This window comes from Silurus meridionalis, chromosome 21, assembly GCF_014805685.1.
Source record: "Silurus meridionalis isolate SWU-2019-XX chromosome 21, ASM1480568v1, whole genome shotgun sequence".
NCBI classification, from domain to species: Eukaryota; Metazoa; Chordata; class Actinopteri; order Siluriformes; family Siluridae; genus Silurus; species Silurus meridionalis.
Genome location: NC_060904.1, coordinates 6,649,145 through 6,665,411, shown reverse-complemented (window position 1 = coordinate 6,665,411; position 16,267 = coordinate 6,649,145). Strand labels below are relative to the sequence as shown.

General features: G+C 36.5%; 1 protein-coding gene across 3 annotated transcripts in view; it reads right to left on the bottom strand.

Moving 5' to 3' along the window:
* The window catches only part of sema5a (sema domain, seven thrombospondin repeats (type 1 and type 1-like), transmembrane domain (TM) and short cytoplasmic domain, (semaphorin) 5A), a 227,343-nt gene that overhangs the window by 77,276 nt on the left and 133,800 nt on the right, over window positions 1–16,267 (bottom strand). For all 3 annotated transcript variants that reach the window (XR_006923712.1, XM_046834116.1, XM_046834115.1), the window contains exons 10-15: window positions 14,852–15,056; window positions 7,308–7,395; window positions 7,075–7,194; window positions 2,531–2,648; window positions 1,100–1,281; window positions 623–766 (exon numbers count right to left, since the gene is read on the bottom strand). Coding sequence is in view for 2 of the 3 variants with exons in the window: in XM_046834116.1 (XP_046690072.1) it covers window positions 623–766; window positions 1,100–1,281; window positions 2,531–2,648; window positions 7,075–7,194; window positions 7,308–7,395; window positions 14,852–15,056 (857 nt within the window). In the remaining variant the exon portion in view is untranslated. The remainder of the gene's footprint in view (window positions 1–622; window positions 767–1,099; window positions 1,282–2,530; window positions 2,649–7,074; window positions 7,195–7,307; window positions 7,396–14,851; window positions 15,057–16,267) is intronic.

Here is a 16,267-nt window from a genome sequence, read left to right as displayed (position 1 = left end):
CATTTTTTTCCCCTTCATTCATTTTTAGCCTTAGGTTATGTACAGCATCCACCATAGCTGTCCCTGAAAATTATTTACCATACAAACAATTCTGCATTAAAATAAGTACATTAATAAAAATCTAGGATTTGAATTAAAGTCATCACTACGTTTAAACCTGCTGTTGTAATAGATACATAAATATATACATTTTTGACTTATACTATACTTACCACTATTATTGATTTCATAATGCCTAGAAGTCCAGTCCAAAGCTTAAACAGTAAACTTGCCTAAAACAGCACTTCTGATCATTTTTCTAGTATTAATCACAATTCTATTGTTTTATATGAACCAAGACTGTGCAACACTTGTAAATTAATGTCACTGTTCACTTTTTACTTGAAGTGAAAAGCCTAAACTTAATACCTTAAAACCTTGTGAAGGTGTATCATAGTGGCACAGATTTGGGAACGAGTAAATGGCAAAAATCACTAGAGTGTTAGAATGCAGTCTTCTTATAAATCAATCTGGACACAACTATGCAACAGTGAAGGTCACAACAGAATTATTAACTATGTTTCTTGTCTTAGTGAGAGGCCTGCAAATAAGCCTCGGATTTTAGCACAGAGCTTGTCCTTACCTTTCCTCGCGGTTCTGACCGACACAAACTCGTCCCCCGTGGCGCGGTGTCGGGTTACTGCAGGAGCGCTGACGCACCTGGAAGCCGATCCCGCAGCTTGTACTGCAGGAGGACCAGGATGTCCACGGTGTCCATGCTCCATTCCTGAGCACAGACAGACTCTTATCACTTACTCTGACAAACAATTTAAAATATTCCTATTAAAATTTATCGTATACTACTATTACTTATAATACTATTACTTATATTACTACTGCTAATAATAATGATAATAATATAGGTGCATAAGTCTCATTAGAACGACATAAATCGCTCAAAACAGTAAAAAATACTCAGGAAATTTCCAGCCAGTCTTCAGTGTATGCTATGCCTAATGTTTTCCCACAGTACATGTCTTCAGGCTTTGGACAAGTGTAGGTCAGTGGGAGATAATGTTTATGTTTCATGGTGAGTGTGTGTGTGTTTGTGAGTGTTTACCTGGAGCAGTTGGACACCTCCACACTGCTGCCTTGGCACTGTTTTCCTCCACACTGAGGACTTGGGCTGTTACAGGCACGGGTCCGACACTGACACAAGCCAACACTTCCTCCATCACTGTGACTGCATGAACTCCAGCTGGACCAGGGGCCAAAGTGACCATCTACAGTCACATTCTTTACCTACACACACACACACACACACACACACACACACACACACACACACACACACGCACACACAAACAGTGCAACTAGTAAAAAGCCCTTAATATTTTGCACCTGCATCTCTCCATCAATAAAACAATAAAAGCCTACAACAAGGTTGTTTGTAAGAGTAATAATGAGCACTATTAAATTTTCATTACACTCAAATTATTCACACAAAGAGCACAAGAACACACTCAGTTACCACACTGCTAGGCTCCAGGACTCTTAGAGAGTTTTAGAGAACAAAAAACAGTTCTTTCGTGCCAGTTATCTTTTCCCTCGATACTTCCATAGACTACCAGGTTGCCAGAGAAGACTGTTCAGTAAATAAAATAAACAGCAATTTATCTGCCGGTCTATCTCCTTGCCTGTCGGCTTGTCAGTTCATCCATCCATTAATTTATCTGCCCATCTGTCAGTCTCATTATTCATTTGTCCGTGTATTTGTCTTCTAGTCTGTCTCATCTCTTCAACCATCATTATCATATGTATCTGTCCATCCAGCTCTGTAGATCCACTTATTCAGCCATCTATATTTTTATTTATCTGCCCTTTCTGTTCCTCCACTAAGTTACTTATACAGCATCTACATCTAGTCTTTATTAATTAAGTCTTATAAATAATAAGGAGAGAACAAAAACTCGTAGGATGAGGATGAGTATAAGGAGTGTGATAGGGATTGATGGGTCAAAAAATGTTGGATTGGTAAGGACAGAAGGACCAAAAGATAAGAAGAAAAAGATAAAATGTAGATGAAAGAATAAGGATAGAAAGATATTCGATGAGGAGAGAAAGAGAATGTACAGATGGTTCTAAAAGAATAAGGTTAAGGTTAATTTAACCTTAAAAGAATGAGGATAAAACATAAGAATGACTGGATAAGAATGGAAGGATAATTATGGGTGGACAAAGATTGAGGGGTGGAGATAGAAGGATAAGGATGAGTGAATACAGATTAAATAATAGGTAAGAAGTGTAAGGATGGGTTAATGATGGTGGAAGGATGTGGCTAGAAATATGAAAATGAGAGGTTGAGGATTGAAGAATAGGACAGAATGATAAGAATGGGTGGATGAGAATGAAGGGTGATAATGGAATAGTTAAAGAGTAGACACATATCCATCAGTGTACTGATCAGGCTGGATTTGTACCGAATCTGAACTCAGTTTGGTGTGTGTGTGTGTGTGTGTGTGTGTGTGTGTGTGTGTGTGTGTGTACTCACAGGACAGTGAGTGATGCTCTGCTCCCACTGACTCATGCTCACACTCTCCTCCAGCATGGTGCACTTCTTTAACACCAGATCCCACCCACAGTATGGATCCCTTGCTCCAACACATGCCCTAAGACAGAGAGAGAGAGAGAGAGAGAGAGAGAGAGAGAGAGAGAGAGAGAGAGAGAGAGAGAGAGAGATAGAGATGGAGGGGAGAGAGGGAAAGAGATAAAAAACAGACCAGGCAGACAGAAAAAAAGAAGAATTGAGCGAAGGTTGGTGAATAAGATATCACAAAAGGGTAAAAAAAATACAAAAAGCAAAAAGTTTGGATGAGAATAGAAGGAGATGAGAGAGACAGTGTGACATGCAGACAGGGTATGAAACAGTGGGGTGGGGGTACCAGACAGAGAAGGAGATGAGGAAAGCCAGAGAGGGAACAGGTAGAGAAGACAAATGGATATAGAATGGGTGAAAATAGGAGAGGAAAAGAGAGGAAGGGTGGTAAGAGACAACAAATACAGCTCAATATCTATCCAAAAATACCAGAGGTTATGGAGCTCAGGTTTCACAGAATGAGATTCCTGTCAATATTTTAAGTTTGTCACATAACGACCTGATGAAGGAGATAAACAGTAAAAGAGAGAACTCCTTATGGGGACACACACACACACACACACACACACACACACACACACACACACACACACACACGAACACAGAGAAAGAGACAGAGAGACTGAAATGCCAGTATCACAATGTCTGGGAATCATGGATAAAGGATCACGAGCAGTAAAAGGCAGACAGTCTGTTGGAAATATAACACAGTAAAAATGAAAGAAGACACACAATTTCCTCAGATCCAGTCCTGTCCAACTCTAGACTGTAAACCAAGCATGTTTATTTAGTTAGAAAATAGAAATCTGAATGTGTCTTTGAATCCAAAAACTGTCCACAATGTATATTTTGCTAGTCAGCTAGTTATATACCTAGCCTAAAAGTATTTCCAAAGCAATTTTTACACTCACAAATTAGCTAGCTAGCAATTATTTTCAAATGATATTAATAAATGGTCCTAGCTAGCTTGCTAGCAACCATCTGCTAATCAACTTTGGATTCTAAAAGGATTTTTATGTCATAATATTCTTACGGGGTCATAGCTAAGCTAGCTAGCAAACAAGAACTAATAAAATTAGTATACTGACAGAATTTGTTGTTTATAAGTTTGTAATCAGCCATTGAATGATAGCTATTTTTATATAAGCTTGATGGGTATTGTCGAACATGCCCAATTTTTTAAATAGTGTGTCCTAAACTACAGGAACCTCATTCACTCAGCACAAGCATTTTAGATCAACGTTTTTGTTCTGTTTGTCTGCGACAGTGTATTTGACCTGTCTCTTCGCTGAGATGCAACGGATGAATGAAGTTGGCTTTGGTCAGCATTTTTCATTGTCATGCACTCTTGGCTATGTGTGCATTGAGAGGATAGCAACACACACACACACACACACACACACACACACACACACACACACACACACACACGCACACAAAGCCTCATACACTGATGTCCCCTCTAAGCAGTAGAGATTAGGAGAATAAACTTGGAACCGAGCCTGGCGGCACAATGTCAAACACAATGAGAGCTCACTTCTAACTAAAGCCATATGATAAAAAACATGGATAACATAATGAGCAAATACAGAATATATACAGTACAGATATAACAGTATTAAACAGACTATGTGGAAAAAATCATGATTAAGGGCACCACAGAGGCCCTGCTATTTCACTGGTTCAAGGTTACTGATTTAATCTTGAACTCAAACGATTGTGTGAAGTGGTACAGTGTAAAGTTATTGAAGATGAATCATTAAATAAATAAAGAAAAATAAATTATCAACACACACACACACACACACACACACACACACACACACACACACACACACATATATATATATATGTGTGTGTGTGTGTGTGTGTGTGTGTGTTTGATCATTTATTTGTGTATGTATGTATGTATGTATGTATGTATGTATGTATGTATGTATGTATATATGTGTGTGTGTGAGTGTGTGTGTGTGTGTGTGTGTGTGTGTGTGTGTGTGTGTCTTTGGATGTACAGTGGAGACAAAAGGCCGAAAACACTTAATTGAATGAAAGAAGCAATACAAAGAAGCCATTGAGAGACACGAAAGGTCTGCAAAGCTTTATCAAGGCTAAACTTCATCAAAGCCTTGATTTCACTTAACAAATTTCATAGTTTTCATATATTTTTCATATATCTTTCATGGTAAATTGTTAAAAAAACTTAACTGAAAAGATGTTTCTGGGTTTCTGATTTGATTTCATCATATGTGTTTCTCCGACATCAAAGATTCAATCAATCTTTACTAATATGAGTCTAAACAGAGTGCTTTGATTCACTAAGAACAGTAGGGACAACAACACATAACACACAGACGAGAGTACTAATACACTAATGGAGTCAATGTCTGGTGTTAGGTTTCAAACACATGACAGATAGGAACGGTGTGTGTTACAATCTGTTATGTGAACAAGATGTTTTGATGCATTTTAACCTAAACTTTTTTACATATTCAAACAATTGATCTCCATCTTAAATTCAAATCTTAAAGAAATGCCTCTTTTTTTGGAATACCTGCTCATACCTGCTCATCAGACATCATGTGATAGCAGGACAATCGAAAAATTTAAACAGATACAAGAGCTAAGCTAATGTTCCAATTCATCATCAGAATGGGGAAAATGTTATCTATAATGATTCTGACATTGTCTGACTTTTAGTTTTTTTAATCTATTTCCACATAATGTGCTGAAATGACATTGTAACTGACTTTGATTTTGACCGTAGCATTCTTGGTGCTATGTGGGTTGGTTTGTAATGATGTGTAAAAGAGAGAGAAAAAAAACAAAAAAAAAAAACAAGCAATGAGCAGCAGTCTATTAGTGGAATCTCCATATTGAATCGCGAGCTCATTGGTCAGGTTTGTTTAATTGGATGCGAAGAGTGCAGTAGCTAAAATAACTACTTTTTACATCTGTGGTGTTCAAAAAAGTATCAGTCCAGATCACATTAATTAATTGTAATAGCAGAAGACTGCTTCTGGCTATACACCTGCTCCAAAAACAGGAATCTGAAGCTACGCTGGACATAGACATATCAACACTGTGCAGCTTTGGATTAGAAAATCGTTGCCTGGCACAAAAATCTGCATTTCTGCTGTGTCCTGCTGATGGCAGACTCCAGATTTGGCATCAAGAGCACAAATTTATAAACCCAGACTGCCTAATGTCAACAGTTCAGGCTGCTACTAGTGATGTAATGGTGTGAGGAAACATTTCTTGGCACTCATTGGACCTCCTGGTACCAGTCAAACATCATTTGAATGCCACGTGCCATCTGAGCCTTGCTCTGACTATATTAATCGCAACAATTTACACATCTTACAATGGTTACTTCCAGCATGATATTGCACCACGTCACAAACCGCAGATTCCAGGAACAGGACAATGAGTTCAATGGCTCCCCAGTCACTAGATCTAAACTGAATGAAGCTCTGTGCATAACATTTTGAATGGGGGATGAGTGCATGGCTTATAAATTCCTGTTAAATGTTGCTCCTTTTAAAATGGCCGGTGTGTGTATGTGTAATTTTTCAATAGTTTCAGAGATGGTCGAATGTGAGCGTTCACCTAATCTAATGAACCTGCTCAGAAATTCTCTTTAGATATATGATCAACTTTGATAGAAGAGTTACTTTGAAAGCTGATACTTTGAAATTGCTAAATTCTCTCAAGTATCAGTATGGGGTAGAAAGTTTGAACAGCCTTACTGACTCAAATGTTGAAGTTACTTAATGAGATTTTCTGCTAGATTTATTGAAATTTTATACAAAACAGAACACTTGAACATTGAGATTTGATATTTAATTGCAATGTGCATGGTGCATTTTTATTACTGTTCAAAAATAGTAATAGGAAAGGTTTTGCGTTTAAGAAGAAAATTTGTAGCCGGCATAACTGAATAGCTAAACCTCCCTCTGATTTCTGTAATACTGAATTATTATATTTGATTGAATTATTTTAAAAATATGGTAGAATATTGTCACTTTGATGTTTTCCTTAATTTATTCATTTTTGAAATTTGATTATTTATTTACTGTATCCTATACATCATTATATTATTTATAACTTAGTTTTAAAAATATATTGAAAATTATTTTTGTAAAATGTTTTTTTCCTACCTATAATGTTACACAATAGAAGTCAAATAGGCTTATTTATAGACAAATCTGTAACAAGGCTTGAATGTTAATGTACATGTGTGTAAATGTATATGAAGGTTATTAATAAAACATTGCTAGCATATTTTCTATCAATATTACATCATCAGCCATTTAAATGGTATTGCATTACATTTGACGGTGTAGCTTGTTGCGGCACGGGGTTGTTTAATTATTAACACTGCGAAACCATAATTCGCACAAGGTTTTTTTTTGTGTAAGTAAGTGCATGTCTAGACTTACTCTCTGGATTTGTGGAAATTGCAGCGCATGAGCGGGATTTTGATAACCTGATCTCTGACTCCCACAAAAAGCTCGCTGCGGCTCTGCAGGATGAGCAGGCTCAGGATCGACTCTCTCCTCCTGTCGCAGAAATGTAACATTTATTCAAACGTTTCGCCAAATCTACATGCTGCAACATTCAGTTTGTATAATGCGCTATTCATTATTGTGGTTTTTTTTTTTTTTTTTTTTACCTGGAGGGGAAAAGCTCAATCTCATCCAGCAAACAGCTGCCTGTGGTTCGGTTAAGTGGAGAGAGAACCTTCTTGATGGTGCCATAATCTGTGACAGGCAAACAGACAAATAGAGATTGAATGACAAAAACATAAAAATATCATGTTATTAAAAGCTTTGGCTGTACTTTTATTAGTTATTCTGAAATTAGTTAAAGGGGACATAACACAGTTTTGGCAAACCTCATGTTAATCTTGAGTAGCTATAGAGTGGTTTTGAATCTTTAATATTTCTGAAGAGTCTTTTTTTTATTAGATTTATAAATGTAGGATACATCTTTATGCTTCTTTCCAGAAAAACAGGTAAGCTCCTGGAGGAGCTAAAGAGTTGCGAGCATCCACAGCTTTTACGTAGCGATCGTCTGCCAGCTGTGACATAACAATAAATAGAACAAAAACTTTATAGTTTATATGAAATATGACTAACAATCAGATCCAGTCCCACATATGTGATCCAGAATCAGATCCCGACTGAACAAAGTTCTCCTTCCCTCACATCCAAAACACTCTTCTTTGGAGACATTCTTCTCAAGCAAATCCTCCCGACAACCTCCATAACCGAATGAAGCATGCCGATGAGTGTGCTTGTAGCGCCCACATTAAACTTTGGCCATGTTTAGCATGAGAATCCAACTCTTTAACAGTGTAAATAACTCAGAAAGCTTGAAATAGCATTAGACCCCTCTCTAAAATTTGACAGAAATTTAGATGAACTGAGCTGAATTGAACATATAAAATAAAATTATGCAATAATGCAACAAAAAGTATGCAATAATAAGCAAAAACACATTAATAGAATCTGAGGACCATTATGATGCAACCTTAAGTATTTCTAAAGACTAGTGAAAAGGAAGGAGAACTCTTTAATCTTCAATGAAGAGAAACAGCGTCTCTGAAAACTTCTACTAAAAGTAAGTGCAACTGTTTCTAGGCAACAAGAGCATCCGTAATGTTTCTAGTTGACAGGAAAACATTTTTGCTGTCTTTCGAGAAGCACCTTAAATGCATTTAGCAAACAGGAAAAACTATTTTTCACGGCTTGTGTACCGCTAAAATGATGTAAACAGGAAGACCGACTTAACAGACTCTAGTAAACATGAACCATCTCTGATTGTGCACTATTTTCTCAAAAGAAAAAACATATCTATTTCTAGTGAACAATAATAAGAGCACGACTGATGTGATTAAGAAGGAGGAGGATCCTTAGTGACTCTACAATGACCAGGAAAAACATACTAAGGAAATAGAGAAACGTAATAAGGAAATGTAACTTTAATGACTTAGGTAAACAAGAAAAACCGATCTAATAGCTCTGTTAGACAGAAAGTTTGTACAGAAAGAAAAGTTTGTACCGAAATGTACAGAAAGTAAATCTTGGATATCGGCAGGAAACAAGATCAACTTCTCTATTTTCCAACAAGCAGAAGGAATATAGCTAATTATACGCTGAAAAAAAGCAGCTGATAAAGAGGAAGAATGTGGAATGACTGGTGAACACGAACACCAAATCTAATCATTGGTGGACATAACATAACATAAAAATGTTAACCTGTCTATTGAATTATTAAGACATCTTTAATGACCTGAGATGGCAAAACACATCCTTCACTCAAGTAGAAGTACAGATACTCATGTTTGAAAAGACTCTGGTAAAAGTTAAAGTACTGACTACACGTTTTCACTCAAGTTAAAGTAAAGATGTTTGGGATCTGACTTGAACTTATGAAAAAAGTTCATCATTACATCATTACTACTACCTGTTTAAGTGTCAGACAGACTCTTTATACATTATATTAATATATTAATACAAAATATTAAAAAATGTTGTTATCTAATAAACGTATTCAGGCTGAACAACCACCATATAGAACACAAGGAAAGAAAAGATGATGTTCTCAGTCTGTTCTCAGTCTTTTTGCCTTTTGCTTTGCTCATTGTTTCTTTGTAGGCTAGCCTACATCTGTGGTGTGTGATATCCAGGAAATGATACACGAGTGGTAGGTTGAAAAAAAACACACAATGACAAGAAATACAGTAGGTTGATGGGCTAAAAAAGGCACGCAATAAGAAGAAAAAATATTGATCATGCCACCAGATAGATTAAAACTAAAGTAACAAGCCTGGTTTCAAAATGTAAGAAGTAGGAAGTACAGATATCTGTGTAGAAATTTCAATAAGTGAAAGTAAAAACTTGTCTGAAAAGTAATTAGTGAAGGAAAGTATTAATACTTAAAAAATCTACTTAAGTACAGTAAAGAAGTATTTAAACTTCATTACTTACCATCTCTGTTAATGACTCAGGGGCAGGAAGCCTCAATAACTAGTGAACAGGAAGGACTCAATGATACTAGATAGCACTTCATTGACTACTAAACATGAACAACATCTTTAAATACTCGAATGAACAGGAAGTGAATCCTTAATGACTCTAATGAACAGGAAAGACATATATAAAGCCTGTAAGTAAAAGAAAGGACACATTTAATTCAATTTATGTTATTTGTTTATGCTTTTAACAATGGATTTACATAAATACATAGATTACAAATATGAATTTCAGCATCCCTATACGTTTATCCCTAAGCAAGTCGGTGGTGACAATTGCAAGGACAAACGTCCTGAGATGGGAGGAGAAAGAAACCTTGAGAGGAATCAGACTCCGAAAAAAACCCATCTTCATCTCAGTGACACTGAATGTCCGTTTTTAGAGTTCCATCATTGTTGATGTTATCAGCTGTTCACTAAATGCAAAACTGTTCATGGCAATTACAGCCCTAATCTATTGAAGCACTTTATATTAAGTTTATACTGTTCCTATTGATTACAGTCCAGATTGATCACAATGGTTCTTCAGTTTAACTTTAATCTTTAATGACTCTAGTGAACAGGAAGGGCATCTTTAAAAGCTCCAGTAAACAAAAAGGGCATCTTTAGTGACTCTAGTAAACAGGAAGGGCATCTTTAAAAGCTCTAGAAAACAGAAAGGGCATCTTTAGTGACTAGAGTAAACAGAAAGGGCATCTTTGAAGACTCTAGTGAATAGGAAGGGTATATATAATGACGCTTAAGCAGTAAGGGCATCTTAAATAATTCTAGTGATCAAGAAGGGCATCTTTAATGATTCTAGCGAACAAGAAGGTTATCTTTAATGACTCTGGTAAACAGGAAGGGCATCTTTAGAGACTCTACTAAAAAAAAAAAGGGCATCTTAAATGACTCAAATGACCAGCAAGGGCATCTTTAATGACACTGGTAAACAGGATGGGCATCTTTAGTTACTCCAGTGAACAGGAAGGGCATCTATAAAGCCTGTAAGTAAAAGAAAGGACACATTTAATTCAATTTATGTTATTTGTTTATGCTTTTAACAATGGATTTACATAAATACATAGATTACAAATATGAATTTCAGCATCCCTATACGTTTATCCCTAAGCAAGTCGGTGGTGACAATTGCAAGGACAAACGTCCTGAGATGGGAGGAGAAAGAAACCTTGAGAGGAATCAGACTCCGAAAAAAACCCATCTTCATCTCAGTGACACTGAATGTCCGTTTTTAGAGTTCCATCATTGTTGATGTTATCAGCTGTTCACTAAATGCAAAACTGTTCATGGCAATTACAGCCCTAATCTATTGAAGCACTTTATATTAAGTTTATACTGTTCCTATTGATTACAGTCCAGATTGATCACAATGGTTCTTCAGTTTAACTTTAATCTTTAATGACTCTAGTGAACAGGAAGGGCATCTTTAAAAGCTCCAGTAAACAAAAAGGGCATCTTTAGTGACTCTAGTAAACAGGAAGGGCATCTTTAAAAGCTCTAGAAAACAGAAAGGGCATCTTTAGTGACTAGAGTAAACAGAAAGGGCATCTTTGAAGACTCTAGTGAATAGGAAGGGTATATATAATGACGCTTAAGCAGTAAGGGCATCTTAAATAATTCTAGTGATCAAGAAGGGCATCTTTAATGATTCTAGCGAACAAGAAGGTTATCTTTAATGACTCTGGTAAACAGGAAGGGCATCTTTAGAGACTCTACTAAAAAAAAAAAGGGCATCTTAAATGACTCAAATGACCAGCAAGGGCATCTTTAATGACACTGGTAAACAGGATGGGCATCTTTAGTTACTCCAGTGAACAGGAAGGGCATCTTAAACAAATCTAGTAAAAAAATAAAGGGGCCCTTTAATGACTCCAGTAAACAGGAAGGTTATATTTAATAACTCTAGTGAACAGGAAGGGCATCTTTAATGACTCCAGTGAACAGGAAGGGCATCTCTAATGACTCTAGTGAACAGGAAAGTTATATTTAATGACTCTAGTAAACAGGAAGGGCATCTTTAGAGACTCTAGTAAACAGGATGGGCATAATTAATGACTTGTGAAAAAAAAAGGGCATCTTTAATGACTCCAATGACTAAGAAGAGCATCTTTAATGACTTTGTTGAACAAGAAGGGCATCTGTAATGTCTCTGGTGAACAGGAAGAGCATCTTTAATGACTATAGTGAATAGACAAGACATCTTAAGTGACTGTAGTGACCATAAAGGACATCTTTAATGACTCTAGTGAACAGGAGGAACATCTGCAACAGAAGGGGCATAATGACTCTAATGAAAAGAAATAACAGCTTTAGGGACTCTAGTAAACAGGAAGGACATTTTTTGACATTTCTAGGTAACAGGAAGGACAACTTTAATGACTAATAAACACAAGGGACAACTTTAATAACTCTAGTGAACAGGAAGGACATCTTTAATGTCTCAAGGCAACAGAAAGGACACCTTTAATGACCCCAATAAACAGTTAGACCATCGCATATGTCTTCAGTGAACAGAAAGTATGTCTCCATTGACAAAATATGCATGTCTAATGGGATCGTGAGAAAGCTATGACACCCGTCAAATGATGTCAAAGATAACAACCTTCTTTTCTTTACACAAAATCAGGTGCCCTCAAAACCAAGTTGAGTTCAAATGTGCATGGTGTTCAGTGGGGAAGCATTACCCGCAAAACAGCCATTAGCTTCTTGCAAACGACCTTTTGTGAAGTCTTAAAAAGACTGAATTAGCAGCAGAAACACTTTCCAGACTTTCAGACATCTATCCCCCCCCGCCTCTTTATATGTGTGGAAGTACTTGCAGCTCATTCAATGGCCTCACATTATCATGAAGAATGGATGGATTATTGAGTTCAATACCTCAGATATTATCCAAGGGAGTATTTACTCTTCATCTTATTTTCAGCTTCATAGAGCTTTAAAGGTACTTTTTATGGAACATATATCGTAAGTGTAGAGATCATTGATTTTTAGACCCTATGAGATGCATCGATTTGGTTGATAGCCCTGTCGAACACAGCTTTAGCATGGTGTGGTACCAAAATCTTCACTTAAAATTACCCAGATGCAATGCCTAGCAAAGGCAAGCTTGACGCAGAAACAAACTTATTGGACACTAAGAATTATTTTAAGCCAATTCTTTCATTATACATATTATCTGTAATTAGCCACAGGTCAGGGACAAAAACTTCATGTATTCGACACCTGGTTATTGATCTAATTTACAGAAGCTAGAGCTCATTTTGCAAATGCTTTAATGAGAATGAACCAAACTATTAATTAGCAAGTAGTAGTTATTAAACCCTTATCACCTTCTGCTTCGTTACACAAAGTAAGCAATGTTTTTCGATGATAGAAATCCTCTGACACAAAAAAGCAATTAGTGTTTAGTATTCATTAACACATTCCTTGATGCTAAGTTGGTCCATGTATTTAGCTTTTGCACACACATTAACGTGTTTACAATAAGTTTACTCATGCTGTACCAGAGCGATAATGTGGACCAACTTTACAGTTATTTAGCCTTGTGGTCAAAATTCATTAAACAAATTTGCTAACTTTTATCAATATAAGCGAATTGATTTTCTGTACATCTGAATAGACTACTTTGACAACTATCACTAGTACTAAAAAGTACTACTATGAGATAACTTTGGTTCTTGGTACATACATGAACAGGATGGGCCTTTTGGATAAGACTGTGCATAGGACATAGGATAAGAAAAATGCATAGGAAAAAAAAGAGTTTTTGGTAAACCAGAAGAACATTCTTACAACTTTTAGGACCAAAAAAAGCATCCCAGAAGTCTCTATCATGCTGGAAAAGCTCCTGTAATGTTTCTTCTAAATCAATCATTTCTTCTAAATCAATGCATTCTTCTAAATCAACCATTTTTGCACTGGTGCACAGCAGCATGAAGACCAAAAAAGCCAAAGTCATGTGAACAGGTCGAGAGTCTTTGGTGGTTCGCAGAAACAACTAGAGCAGTTTAAAGGTCAAGTGAACAGGTAGAGAGTCTGTACTGATTTAGAAAAAGAGGAAGAGCATTTCATAGGTTACCTGAACAAGAACAGAAGATTCTGGTGAAGTGTAAAAACATCCATTATCTTACCAATGAACTAGTGAAGCAATGAACTAATATAAAGAGTGAACAGAAAGTGCATCTCTAATGATGCTCAGAAACAGCAAAAACAAAAAACAATTCTATTGAACATCTAAGAAGTTCCCAGTAAACTGAATGCACTGAATGATTTATGCTTGTCACTTTTAATGTACTTTTACAGCACATTGAAATACTTTGCACTTATTAGCAATGTTAGGAAGCTAGGGTCAGAGTACAGGGTTATGATCAATAACCCAGAGCCTTAACCACTAAACTACCACCTGAACACCTATAATGTAAAAAAAAGCACCTACACTGTACCATAGAGCATCTTGAAAGTTGCCAGTACAGGTTGCTAAACTAATAAAATCTAAGAGGAATGTATATATCTAATAAAATTAAAGGTCATAACTAATGTTTCTAGTAAACATGAAGAGCATGATTTATAGTGTATCTTACAAACATGAAGATCATCAGTAATGTTTCTAGTAAACAGGAAACGCATCATTAATATCTCTAGTGAACAAGAGAAGCGTCAGGTATTTATCAAATAAATAGGAAAAGCAGCTCGATTTTCTCCAGTGAACAGCAAAAGCAGCTCCTAAAACTCGAAAGAACGAGCTAAACATTTGGATTTAATGAGCAGAAAAGGGCATTTGAAACATACTGTATCTTGTAAACAAACCGAAATTCTTAAATAGCTCTAGTGAACCAAAAAGAGCACCTCTAACATGTTTTTTTGAGCAGGAATATGCTCTTTAATGCCATCGATAGACAAGAGCCATTCTAATGACGGCTGAACAGCAAGAGAACCTTTAATAAACAAGATCGCCTCTAATGTCGCTGTTATGAAAAATAAAACATCGATAATGACTTTAATTATGTCGATTAAAACGAAATACAACCTCAGTGAAATATGTCGATAGCGAGGTTAGCACTTCAACTACATGTGCTTGTTTTGTAGTATCCAAACTAACTGTAGGCAAAATGGAGTTTGAAGATACAGCATGAAACCTAGGCTAGGAATCAGATATGTGTGGTGCAATTTAAGGATCAGACCTGTTGCCAAATAGATGATGTGGTAGAGTGCATCTTTCCCCTGCACAACATCCACCGCGACATGAGAGAAGCGGACATTATCCTCCATGAAGTAGGGCACAGGGACAATGGGCTGAACCACTTCATGCATCAGGATGAACTTCTGAGCATCTTGCAGGTTCCTCTCGGTTAGGTTCACATATGAGCCATAATCTATTGTCCCACACTGAAATAAAAAAGAGAGATTGAGAGAAGCATCAAAAGAGATCCCCAAATATGAGATATGATTATCCATTTACACTTTAACAAGTGAAGTAGAACCCATTTAAAAAAGAACAGAGGCTATAGAAGAGCGATATGCAATACGAGATCAGACACCAAACTCATATTTATATATCATAGACTTTAATGCTGACTCATCAGGCTACAATATAAAGATAAAAATTCGTTTGAAAGTGCTTTAGTCAGCGTTTTGGAATGTCAGCTCAATATTTCAGCCTGTAGTGCTACAGTAACAGCAGATGCTTTGGCATCAGTTAAAATTCATATTAAGTGATCGTTCTAACTGCAGTGGAGTTCAGGATTGGAATATCCACCTGTCCAATCATTTTTAGAACACTTATGCTACAGATGGTCAGGTGAGACTTTGGAGGTAATCACTGAGAAGGCCAAGGGATATCCTGGAATGGGCTGCCAAACCATTGCAAGGTACAAGCACACACAGACACAGACAAGGATACGGACAGACAGAGACACACACACAGTCTTTTACACACTATGGAATTGGAAATGTCAATCAGCCTACAACACATTTTTGGACTATTATAGAAACTACAGTAGGAATCACAGGAAGCACATGATCACTCCACATACATAGGGCAAGACCAGCATTTAAACCCCCAAACCTGAAGAGGGAAATATGCTAACCACCATTTCGCACTGGAATAAAATTTGAATAAAAACGTCTCAATGCATGTTTGTAATAATATGATAATTATCCCATTATGCGGCAGCAATCCAATTCCTAAAACCTGAAACAGCAGAATTAAGAAAATATTTTAATGACCAGGTTTTTTTTTCTCAGATGGATCAGTTTGAACATTCAGTACACTGGTAATCTGGGATTTTCATGTATAAAGTCTCTATATGCATTACAATGTTATGGAAAACATCAAATATCTAACAGGAAACACTTTGTCGATGAAAGATGTCGATAAAGAAGAGAATAGACAGACTGCTTCAAGCTGACAGGAAAGTTACAGACACTGATATAACCACTGTTTACAACCATTTTGAGCAGAAACGAACACACAATGCATCAAACCTTGAAGGAGGCAACAGAAGACAACATCAAATGCTACTTTAGCCACCAAAAAAGACCACTATCTTAAGATATCATATATCTTGAGTTAAGCGATAAACTCTTTTTCTTTTTTA